We start from the raw sequence: 12,741 nt of genomic DNA on the forward strand, positions 1-12,741 counted from the left end.
ACTTAACCATTATGCCATCTGCTGGTCCTTCGATAATACTTTTAAGTTAACTTTTTAAAAGTGTGTAAATTAGAGACTAGCTCTATAATGTAGCAGTAATGCACTGCTCTAGAGAAACCAGATCCCACTTGGGGACCTGGTTTAAATCCCCCGCAGGGGACATGAATTGCATGCCCAAGATCCAACAGACTAGGAATCTGGCAGAAGGGGAGTGCAGCATGCCCAGACCCTACGGAGAGTGCTTGTCTCGCCTTCTATCTGTCTCATGTGCACACACGTGCTCTAATGTAAATAATAATAAAGTATCTGAATTAGATCAGGGTGTTGTTTTCATACACAGTTTAGTTTTTAACATATATATGGTATATAACAGATATGCGTGTAGATACATTTTTTTTTCTTTTTAAGTTGAGGAAATAATCATCCCAGGATTCCTATGGAAACCTTGAAAATGTTTTCATGTATCAACAGTCCATAATGTTATTTATTTATCCACGGCAGATTGTACAGTCTGTTTTTTTCAATTCGAACTCTTTTTTTTGGAGACGTTTTTGCTATAGGGCGTGTGCGCTCACCAGAAAGACAGAGAAAGCGAGAAATCACCCCCCTGGGGGGGATGGCCACACCACAATCCCTTCTCCTCCATTCTCCTCTTGGGATCTTGGGCACGCACACACACACACATACACTGGGTCTGCGACTCGAACCACAGTCTGCTACATGGGAGTCCAATGACAGAGCCATTATGCCAACTGCTGGTCCCTCAAATTTGAACTCTTAAATTTGAAATCACCTACCATGATCCTGCAATGGCAAATGATGGTCACCGGATAAAAGGTCAAAGCTTAGCCATCAGCATCAAGGGGCCTGGGTCCAAATCACAGACCAGATTCAGCACATCCACATGTGAGACCATCACCAAGTTACTTCCTGATCCCTGGTTTGCTCATCTGCATAATGGAGAGGTTAATTGTTGGTACGATTTCTATGCGTGTGCGCTCACCAGAAAGACAGAGAAAGCGAGAAATCACCCCCCTGGGGGGGATGGCCACACCACAATCCCTTCTCCTCCATTCTCCTCTTGGGATCTTGGGCACGCACACACACACACATACACTGGGTCTGCGACTCGAACCACAGTCTGCTACATGGGAGTCCAATGACAGAGCCATTATGCCAACTGCTGGTCCCTCAAATTTGAACTCTTAAATTTGAAATCACCTACCATGATCCTGCAATGGCAAATGATGGTCACCGGATAAAAGGTCAAAGCTTAGCCATCAGCATCAAGGGGCCTGGGTCCAAATCACAGACCAGATTCAGCACATCCACATGTGAGACCATCACCAAGTTACTTCCTGATCCCTGGTTTGCTCATCTGCATAATGGAGAGGTTAATTGTTGGTACGATTTCTATGAGGATCAGAGAGATCATTCATATAAAGCACCTAGCCAGATGCTTGGCAAACAGGAAGTACTCAATACATACCAGCTATTACTATTCATCTTCAGACCTCATCTGAACACTTCGCCTCTCAAAATCCAACGATCTCACAGTTCCCAACTCAAGTCCTGCAGGCTGCAAAGAAATATTCTCTTCTTTAGTTTATGTCTAGTGAAAACACACCGATTTTCTAGTAAAGACAAACTAATCAAACCACCTTAAATGTCCTAGTAAGATATGTGTATGTGGGTTTTAAAGACAAAATCCTTGAGGGCTTGAGAACCAACTGATGGGATGAACTGGAGAATAGCAAGCTGCACCCTAAGCAGTAAGGAAGGTTGATAGCTAAAGGAACATGTTCATAGTTTAAACACATATGCCCCTATGTTACAAACACCTGTCTTTGCAGGCGGTATGTTAAACACAGAGGAATAAAGATGAATAAGACACTGTCCTTGTTTATGAGAAGCTGATAATATAAGATAAAAGGACACTTAAGAAAACAGGGACCAGCAGATGACATAATGGTTACGTTGCTGGACTCCCACCTAGTCAACCATGGTTCAAGTCCTGTGCCTGGCAGCTTAAAACTCACACTGGGTGCATATGCATTTCAGCCCAAAATCCCAAGGGGAGAACGGAGGAGAAGGAACTGCAGCATGGTCATTCCCCCCCCCGGGGGGGGGGTGATTCCTCCTTTCTGTCTCTCTCTCTGTCTCTCCAGCAAGTGCACACCCCCTATAACAAAAAACAAAAACAAAAACAAATCATTACAACATCAAGAGCTTCAAAAGGTTCATGGGAAATGGAACTAAAGTATAAGTTTATTTTGGTGCAAAAGATTATTTTGTTTAATTACTTAATTTTATTTATTATTATTTTTTAAAATTTTCTGTAGAGCACATGCACTCACCAGAGACAGAGAAAGAAAGTGAGAAAGCAAGCCACCAGGTCCAGGAGTTGATCACAGTTGGCCATGTGGGAGTACAGTGCCTTAACCACCATGCCACCTGCTGGTCCCAGTGCAAAAAATGACTAAATCCATAGTTTTCATAATACATATTTTCCATGAATTTTTCAAGGAGCCTCTGCCATACAGTGAGTTAGGTGGTTAATACAGTTCCTGCCTCAGGACCTTCGTACTTGCTGTTTCCTCTGCCAAAAATCCCTCATTCCCAGCCCATCACTTTCCAAGGCTGGTGTATTATTAGTAGTTTGCTAGGGCTGTTGAAACTAGCATCACATACTCAGTGGCTTAAGCATCAGAAATCATTCAGAAATATACTGCCTTACAGTTCTTAAGGCTAGAAGGCTAAGGTCAAGATGACTCCTTGTAAGGGATGTGAAGTCTGTTCCATCCTTCTGTCCTAGCATCTGGGGGTGTACTGGCAATCTTCGGCATTACTTGACTTGCAGATCTCTGCCTTCATCTCACGGCATCTCCCTGTGTGCTGTCTAAATTTCCCCTTTTCGTGGGGACCCCATCATACTGGATTACAGATCCACTCTACGTCAGTGTGACCTCATCTCACCTAATGATACATGGTTGGCCGAATCCTCTGAGGTACTGGGGCTGGAACTTTCACTCTTGTGGCACAGTTCAACCCATAACAGTTGGCATTTTCCTCCACTCCAGTCTCAGTGCAAGTATTACCTTCACAGAGGGGCCTTTGCCAACTACCCAGTCAACAGAGGATCTTTCTGGTCACCACTCCATCTCATTGCTCTGTTTGATAAGAAAGTACATGGTTTTAAATATTTTTGCACCAGAGCAAACCTCTATTTTAATTCCACTTAAGACTTAAATTCCATTTAAGACTTTTTCCAGGAAGATCTGAAGGAGGAGGAAGATCTGCCAGAGGAAGAGAAAGAAAAGGGCTCAGAATCAGAACACATCCAGGGTAGCTCAGACCCAAAGCTTCCAGGAATTTCTGAAGTACTCTCATATCAGATATGTAGGACGAACAAGTCTGGAGAGCTAATGTACAACATGAGAACCAAAGTTAATGAAATTGTACTATATTGGGAATAGCTAAAATTTTGTTATGTATTTTACTACTCTAGTCACCAAAAAAGTAACTATGCGAAATACAAATGTCTATATATCTGTAATACTTTCTGTATGTTTCTATATGTGTCCCATAACACTATAAACATCAAACATACACGATTAAATTTATTTTTTTACAGAAGAAAGAGATAGGGCTAAAACTTCCAGAGAATTGAAAAATCACCTTAGACTTTTTCTTTTTCCTGCAAGCATTCTCAATTTGGAGGCTCCTACATTGTCCATGGGTTGACATCCATGGGGACAGAGGCCCCATCTTTCACAAAGGTTTTCACAATGTGAGACATTCTCACATCGGGGTGGGAACATTGTGGAGTTGCAGGGCCTAAGATGGGTAATCACCCCTGTAGTTTAGATTTCTCTGTCCTTAGAAAGTTGGCGACAGTTGATCAGATGCAGTGACAAAGCAGTTAACGCAATGCTCCCTGGTGCTGAGGCCATAGGGAAGGCCCTGAGTTAGCATCCCAAGGCCTCCATGTGTATGCTGGGCACTCGTGGGTGCCCATGATCCTGGCTGGCTGAGGCTAGGGGCAGGATCGCAATGTAAAGTCCTTGCTGTGGATGCGTTCCCCTAATCCATCCCCCTGTCTTATTTTAAAAGTTGGTGACAGTAGGAAAAAATAGAGCCTCTGGCATTAGCCACATGGTCTGCACCTAAACTTTCACCTAATACCAGAAGAGAGCACCTTCTATGTGTTCCTTCTGAAAAAACTGTACCCCCAGGGATGTGGAAATAATTTCGAGGGAAAGGAGCAATTTTTTTTAAAGAGAGATTTTTGTTATAAGGCATATATGCCTGCCAGAGAGTCAGAAAGTGAAAAATCACCCCCCAGGTGGGACACAGATATGGCTTATTACCTATTGATAATGACGTGTATAGTATTCTCAACTGGACTGGTCTAAGAAGTATTTCATAATGGGTAAAGTCTTTTTATAAGCAAAATGAGAAATAGTGATTGTTTAAAAAAATAATTGGAAAAATAATAATAATGATCGGGAAAAACAACGAAAAGATATTGAATGATGAAGTGGGGGAGATTAATGTCTCTGTATTGACTGACATGCATGGCATTCCCTTTTGAAAAAGCAATGTAATACACTGTAAAGTTACATGCAATTCAATGTAATGTAAGCAAGATTATGATGATAACAAATTTTTAAAAAGAAAGAAAAAAGAGAGGAATGGGAAAAAACCTTATTTACCTACCAACTCTTTTTTTTAATTATTATTCTTTTTTTTTTTTTTTGAGAGGTTTTCACTATAGGGCACGTGCACTCGCCAGACAGAGACAGAGAGACAGAAAGCGAGAAATAACCCCCCAGGGGGATGGTCACGCTGCAATCCCTTCTCCTCCATTCTCCTCTCGGGATCTTGGGCACGCATGCACACGCACCCGGCGTGAGTTTTAAGCCACCGGGTCCAGGACGCGAACTGCAGTCGACTACGTGGGAGTCCAGCGACATAGCCATTACACTAACTGCTGGTTCCCCCAACTCCTATCATTAAAAAAACTGCATGTAGCCTTTGTATGAAGCCTTTAAAAGCAGTCTTTTTTTTTTTTTTTTTTTTTTTCTGGTAACTCTGTCTGGAAAGCACTGTCAGTAATAAAGTAGTCTTATACACAGTTAAAAAAAAAAAATCACCCCTCAGGTGGAATGGCCACACAGCAATCCCTTCTCCTCCTCCTCCATTCTCCTCTCAGGATTTTGGGCATACATGAAGTGTGCCCAGTGTGAGTTTTTTGTTGTTGTTGTTGTTTTGTTTTTTTAATAGGGATTTTTTTTTTTTTTTTTTTTTTATGTGTGCTTTAGAGTGCATGCACTCGGCAGAGAGACAGAGAGATAGAGAGACAGAAAGCAAGAAATCACCCCGCAGGGAGGATGGACACACCATACACACCATAATCCCTTCTCCTCCATTCTCCTCTCTGGATTTTAGGCACACAAACACACACACCTGGGGTGAGTTTGAAGCCACCAGATCTGAAACTCGAACCATGGTCAGCCATGTGGGAGTCAATCTGCTGGTCCTGAGAAGGGGTAATTCTAATGTCCCACTCATACCCTCAGCCTGAAACTACAGCATTTTTGCCTCCTTTATCATCCCTGCCCTCCAGTGAATTTTCACCCAATGGAGAAGAGGCCTGAAACACTTTTGTTGAGATCTGGAAAAAGAGGAAAAAACCTTCCAGAGGAAGTGAGTGAGGAGGATGAAGAGAAAGAGATGGGCTCAGAATCCGAATAAATCTGGGCAGGTATATACACCAGTTACAGTGTCAGCCAAGGCACATTGGTCTTATTTCAAAATACATCTTCTCCTCATTGTCCCAACTATCCTCTGCCCTCATTCTCCTCTCTGTCCTCGTCATTGCTCTCTGTCCCCACTGCATTGCCATCTCCTGCAGCAAACATCCTGCGAGTCTCCCTATTCTCTTCTCTCCAGTCAACCTTCCCCTAAATCCATCTTCCCCTCTGCCCCTAGATTTGTCTTTCTAAAATATACTTTATACCACATTCATCCCAAATACTTTCCACCTTCAGGCAGTAGACTTTGTATTTCTCCAGATGGGTGACTGTGCCAGTCTCTTTCATTGAAGACTCTAACCACACATGCACACATAGTGACACATACATGCACACCCATGTCCCACCCATCTTCCTGATGAACTCCTACCTAACCTTCAAAAATGAGCTCAACTGTTACCTTCTCAGAGAAGCAGTCCCCACCACCGTTTCAAATCCTGAAGCAAAAGTAATTACTTAGGCAGCTGGGATTTGTTCTCTTTATGGACAGCCAGATGCTAGTCTTACCACGCACTGGTCCTTTCTCTCATTAGTTTGTGAGTTCCTGGAGAGCAAGGTTCATACTTGATTCACCTTTAGATCCCAGGATCCATCCACTCATTCATTTAATTTAAACAACTGCATTTATGGGGAACCTCCTAATGTAATAGAAACCGTGCTTGACATTGGGTCTATATGAAATAAATGAGCCATCAGCATAGTCATAACCCTTATGGAGCTTCACCAATGGCCATAGTTAATCAAAGAATAATATAAAAATCAAGTGAACTAGAAGCTGGTCTTTTCCCTCAGTTGTCATTTTCAGCTTCTTTGCCCCTCTGAGAAAACTTGTAGCCAATTCCAACCAAGCTGAGTTTCACCCAGTCTTGGAGGGTAGCAGTTTCCTTGAGTCAACCAGAAGAGGAGGAAAAGTTGCAGTCAAAGCTAGATCCTAAAGTCCCTGGAGAGCCAGGTCCTGATGAAGAGTGCCACAAAGAATGTTTGAGCACAAGTCCTGAAGGCCCTCTTCTTAGTGCTGATCAGGCATTCTGAGAACATAAGGACCCAGTTCCCTAATTCTGTGCCTATTTATGGTCATTTCAGAGGAAGACACTGCTGGTGGGAAAGTGCAGCTAAAGGCAGCACTCAAGAAATGACAGCTACTGGACACTGATGAAAAATGGAAGGAAGACGAGCGTAGAAAGCAAAGGTAGAGCGTTGGACTGGGACCTGCTTTTCTTTCTGTTCTCTATCACTCTTCTTTTTATTTCTGAAGACAAATCTTAATATATTTAGGTAGTCTCTCTCTCATACTCAGTTGGAAGCACCAAGAATTCAAAAGAATCCATTTCAGATTGAGGATTAAGATGTGAACAACTGGGAACCAGCAGTTAGCGTAATGGCTATGTTGCTGGATTCCCACGTAGTCGACCGCGGTTCGCGACCCGGACCCGGTGGCTTAAAACTCACGCTGGGAGCGTGTGCGTGCGTGCCCAAGATCCCGAGAGGAGAATGGAGGAGAAGGTATTGCAGTGTGACCATCCCCCCTGGGGGGTGATTTTTCGCTTTCTGTCTCTATGTCTCTCTCTGTCAGGCGAGCACACGCGCCCTATAGCAAAAATCTCTCAAAAAAAAAAAATGATCTGAACAACTGAAGAGTCTACAGCCTGGGCATAGAGATAAACCCATTTTTGCATGGCGAATTTAAGTCAGATAGAAAGATCATGCAGGACGCAGAAACTTCTCTTACTGGACAGAAGCAGTAGAGTCTTGGGTTTTCCCATGAATTCAGGGTCCACGAATTTCAGGTAACTGTGCTGGACCCTTCTGCAATCAGTCCTTGCTTCTTTTGGTTTTATCAGTATAGCCCAGCTTCTGCAGACTTACTCTCTTCTTCTAGGAACCATTCCTTTTGTAAATAAGGAGTGAGTGAAATACAAAAAGCATCCTGGACCCTTCCTTTTTTTTTTCTTTTTTCTTTTTGTTTTTTTTTAAGAGAGATTTTTGCTATAGGACATATGCATTCACCAGAGAGACGGAAAGTGAGAAATCAACCCATGGGGGGATGACCATGCTGGAATCCCTTCTCCTCCATTCTCCTCTAGGGATTTTGGGCATGCACACACACACACCTGGAATGAATTTTAAGTTGCAGGGTCCAGGACTCATACTGCAGTAAACTACATGGGAGTCCAGTGATGTAACCATTATGCCATCTGCTGGTCCCTCTTGGACCCTTCTTATCGGTCTGGTCCCTTTGGCCTTCTGGAAGTGGGTGACAGCATCAGATGGAAGCTTTATGATCTGATAGGTACAGGTTCCTTGCTACTTTGGGGGAGCATCAGATACCCTTGTCCTCATCTCCTTTCCTATGGATCATTTCCTTGACACCAGATTAAACCCAGGCTCCTACAGCTGAGATGGGTTAGAATACAGAACTCTCTGGATGGTAAGTGTGTTTACTTTGTGTTTGGTATTGAATTAAATATGTAAAAATTTAAAAGTTGCTGATCTCTGTCTGACTTGTCGATCTAAGTCTCTCAGCCCACCTTGTTATGTTCTTGGAGGGAGAAGAACTTTTTTTTTTTTTTGGAGAGGTTTTTGCTATAGAGTGCGTGCACTCGCCAAGCAGACAAAGAGAGACAGAAACAGAAAGCAAGAAATCACTCCCACTGGGGGGATTCCCACACCGCAATCCCTTCTCCTCCATTCTCCTCTCGGGATCTTGGGCACTCACGCACACGCGCCCGGCATGAGTTTTAAGCCACCGGGTCCAGGACTCAAACCGCAGTTGACTGCATGGGAGTCCAGTGACATAGCCATTATGCTAACTGCTGGTCCCGGAAGGAAAAGAATTTTTAAATATTAGAGTTAAAAGGGGTCTCCCCCTTCTCTACTTTTCCTCCTTCCCCATAGAAGAGATGAAAAACATACTCATGTTGAGATCCTTTGTCAAAAAATCAATCTTGGGACCAGCAGTTAGCATAATGGCTATGTCACTGGACTCCCATGCAGTCAACTGCGGTTTGAGTCCTGGACCCGGTGGCTTAAAACTCACGTCGGGCGCGTGTGCGTGAGTGCCCAAGATCCCAAGAGGAGAATGGAGGAGAAGGGATTGTGGCATGGCCATTCCCCCCTGGGAGGTGATTTCTCGCTTTCTATCTCTCTGTCTCTCTCTGTCTTTCTGGCAAGCACACACACCCCATAGCAAAAACCTCTCCAAAAATAAAATAAATAAATAAACAAAATTTTTTAAAAAATCAATCTTTAGGGTGACAAAAGTATAGAGCAGGGAGAAGCAGGAGCAAAAGAAGGTGTCAGAGCATGAGACAGAGGAGAGTAGAAAATCTGGGTGGGAAGGAGATTGGGTAAGCACTGCAAATGTCCTGTCCTTAAGTATTCTTGGAAACCATCAGTGTTCTCACCCTTTTGTGTTTCCAGGTGAAGGTGAGATTTAGAAAACAGTCATACAGATCAGGAAGGCCCCTTAAAGGATCATTTGGATTGTTCTGTTCGACTTGTTTTCCTGAACAGTCGAGGATCGCCCACAGCCTCCAAAGGCAAGGGCAGCTGAGGTGGCTGTGTCCAGGAGAACTGAAATTCCCAAGGGTTCAGACACCCCTCAGCTCTGATTAGTTTTGTGTCATTGTCCTGAGCCTCTCCCTTCTTCCCAGCCTTCCCTGCTTCTTCCCAGCAGGGCTGTTCTGCCCCACCATGATCCATGTGTTCCTGTTCCTCTGCTCTGCCTTGCTGTCCCTGGTGGCTGCCTTTCCAAGAAATGCCCAGAATGGGGCCCAGAAAAAAAAAAAAGAAAAAGAAAAAGCACTAAATACAGGTGATCAGGCCACAGCATTTCTTAACAGAACTCACACTGACAGACAATGAAGAGAGATGTTCTACCCAAGTATGGCTTTAACAAAGCAGTCATGGAGTTTCTATGAGGGTTTAAGGAACCTGGCTCAGGGCTAATGCTAACGTTCACATGTTTGGCAACATGATTGATCTTTCAGTGTTTTGAGCAACAACCTAAACAACCTTATCAGTACCTGGGAATGTTCCAGGCCCTGGCTTGGGTTCAAGTCTGCAGGGGAAAACAACAGCCAGTCAGATCACAGAACAGAAAGGGTACTCTGCTTCTCAGGAAAAAGAGAGAAAGCAGAAAGAATGGAGGGGCCTACAAATATATGATCAATTGATAATAAATATAACAACCAATTGTAACAAATGTGCCACACCAATGTAGAATGTTAATAATACAGAAAACTGAGAGGTGGCAGAAGAAGGAATATATGTGAACTATTGTCTGTTCAGTTTTTCTGTAAACCTAAAACTGCTCCAAAAAATAAATTCAATTCAAAACAAAGACCCAGCAGCACTCCCAAGAAGTGAAGAACTGCTAAGCACTGATGAGGAACAGGTGGACGGTGAGGGCAAGCGTGAAGGAAAGAAGTCTGAATGGGGAGACCTGCCTTTGCCTTCAACTTCTGTCACTCCACTCCTTGGTCCTACAAACTCAGCACTTCCCTCCACTGCATTCACACAATTACTCGCCACTGTCATTCTCAAAGCACCAGAGTGGGGGCCAACAGGTGGTGTGGTGATTGAGGCACTGGACTCCCACATGGCCGACTGAGGTTCGAATCTCGAACCTGGCAGTTTGCTTCCTCACTTTCCCTTTCTCTTTCTGTTTCTCTATGGTTAAATTTTAAAAATAATAATAACAAATAAAGTAAAATAAATAACTCTTCAAAAAGAATCATCAGAGTTGGAATTTCAAAGAAAAGAGCAGTTCCATATTGAGGATGGCAATACCAATCAAAGAACCTCCTGGTTCTTTGGAAGCTCATTTGAAGACTTCCTTCTCCTTTCCTTTTTTTTTTAAAAAGAATTATTTTATTTAACTTTATTTATTCATTTATTTATTTGAATTTGACCAAGGAGGGATAGAGCAAGAGAAAGAGAGAGAGAGAGAAAGCAAGCCACCAGGTCCAGGACTCAAACCAAGGTCAGCCATGTGGGAATCCAGCACTCTTAACCACCATGTCACTGCTGGCCCCTTTACTCTTTTTCTAGAAACTATCGTGTGTCCCCGTGGCCCCAGCCGTTAGTGTAATGGCTATGTCGCTGGACTCCCATGTAGTTGACCACGGTTTGCGTCCCAGACCTAGTGACTTAAGACTCACACCGGGTGCATGTGCATGCATGCCCAAGATCCCGAGAGAAGAATGGAAGAGAAGGGATTGTGGCGTGGCCATCCCCCCTGGGGGGCGGTATTTCTCTCTTTCTGTCTGTCTCTCTCTGCCTGTCTGGCGAGTGCACACACCCTATAGCAAAAAAAAAAAAAAAAAAAAAGAAACTTTTTTCCCCCTGATTTCTTCTTAACTTTTAGATACCCTTCCTGAGGTCTACAAAGAATGAGATAAATAGGAGGGGGGACCCTGAACCCCTTCATTGGCCTGTTACTTTTGTTTGTCTGCCAGAGGTGGGTAAGGCACCAGAGAGGAACCTTTATAGCAAAATTATATGTGACTCTTGTTGCCAGTTTTAAGGGGCACCACATGCTACCTTTCCCTATTTTCCAGGCTGCAGTTACCACTAGGTGAGAAATAAAACCCACTTCCCATAATGTTTTTCTTTATTCATGATACAGTAAATGGAAGCAGAAGAGAGAGAGAGAGCACATTATACACTCCACAGAAGGGTAACACACAGTCCCCTTCCTCCAGTCCTTCGGCTCACCAGGATCCTGGACACATGCACACCCAGCACGTTTCAGGCTTGCCCAGGGATTTAAACTACTGTCACTTCCAGCACTGCAGTTCAATGCACTTGTGGCTTCCAGCACGATGCACTTGTGGGTTCAATGCACTTGAGGCTTCCAGCACTGCAGTTCAGTACACTACCTACACTACCTACTATGCCACAGAGGTTGGGCCCACATCTGGTAGTTTTGACATAGACTTAGAAAGAGGTATTAGCATAATAATGAATATGCTTAGTTTAGAAATTACATTGGAATAAAAAAGGCAAAAACTGGGGCCAGCAGATAGCAGGATGGCTAAGGTGCTGGAGCCCCACACAGCCAACTGCAGTTCAAGTCCCAGGCCTAGCAGTTTGAAAATCATACCAGGTGCATGTGCATGCATGCTCAGAATCCAAAGAGAAGAACAAAGTAGAAGGGACTGTAGTGCGTGTGCCTTACGGCAAAAATCTAAAAAAAAATTTTAAAAATTAAAAAGAAAAAAGAAAAACCATGAAGTTGCTCTAATTTGGCCTCACTTGCCAATCCTGGTCCTCCACCAGATAATTCTATAAAATTATTAGAACTATTTTAGGGTCTACTACCAAGAAATCATTGCATTCTCTGCCTTCCTCTCTCCCTTTCCCTAGAAAATAGAGACGCTTTCTGATCCAAGTGTACATCTTGGGTAAATCTTTAAGGTGACAGGAGCCACAAAGAAAGCAATCCTGCTGGTCAGCATGGGCAAGGGTGGAAAGGACAAGGTCTGGGTCAGAAAGAGGTGGATAAATATTTGCACATTACATCTTTCCCAAGGAACAAACTTTTGGGCTAGGGTAAACAGAAGAGATTTAAAAGGCAGCCATTCAGATCAGGGAAACGCTGAGGAAAAGGACGCGTTTGGACCACCTCATTCTTCCTGGCTTGTTTCCTTCTGCACAGGTGAGGAGGACCACCCACAGCCTATAAGGGTGGGCATAAAGCTATGTCCAGGGTAACCGAAGTGCCCAAGCGCTTAGGTACTTCCTATCCCTGACTAATTCTGGTGTCTGTCCTAAGTCTCTTACCTCCCAACCTAAGCACTGCTTCCTTCCAGCAGGACTGTTCTGCCGTCTCACCATGATCCAGGTGGTGCTATTCCTCTGCTGCGTGTTGCTGTCCCCGGGAGCTGCCTTTCCAAGAAATGCCCAGAATGAGGCCCTGAAT

General features: G+C 43.7%; 1 protein-coding gene and 1 long non-coding RNA gene across 5 annotated transcripts in view; both read right to left on the minus strand.

Annotated features, from left to right (window-relative positions):
• The window catches only part of TMCC3 (transmembrane and coiled-coil domain family 3), a 389,672-nt gene that overhangs the window by 244,448 nt on the left and 132,483 nt on the right, over positions 1-12,741 (minus strand). The window contains exon 1 of one of the 4 annotated variants that reach the window (XM_006154849.3): positions 798-945. The exons of the other annotated variants lie outside the window; for them this stretch is intronic. Coding sequence (XP_006154911.1) covers positions 798-800 — 3 coding nt within the window. The 5' untranslated portion in view covers positions 801-945. Of the gene's footprint in view, positions 1-797; positions 946-12,741 lie in introns of those variants that run through there. 4 annotated transcript variants of the gene reach the window in all.
• LOC114008967 (uncharacterized) overlaps positions 1,230-12,741 on the minus strand; it is a 31,629-nt gene continuing 20,117 nt past the window's right edge. The window contains exons 3-4 of the long non-coding RNA XR_003550455.1: positions 1,490-1,579; positions 1,230-1,378 (exon numbers count right to left, since the gene is read on the minus strand). This is a non-coding gene — a long non-coding RNA (uncharacterized LOC114008967). The remainder of the gene's footprint in view (positions 1,379-1,489; positions 1,580-12,741) is intronic.

Source organism: Tupaia chinensis, unplaced genomic scaffold (assembly GCF_000334495.1).
Source record: "Tupaia chinensis unplaced genomic scaffold, TupChi_1.0 Scaffold000423_1, whole genome shotgun sequence".
In the NCBI taxonomy this organism is placed as follows: Eukaryota; Metazoa; Chordata; class Mammalia; order Scandentia; family Tupaiidae; genus Tupaia; species Tupaia belangeri.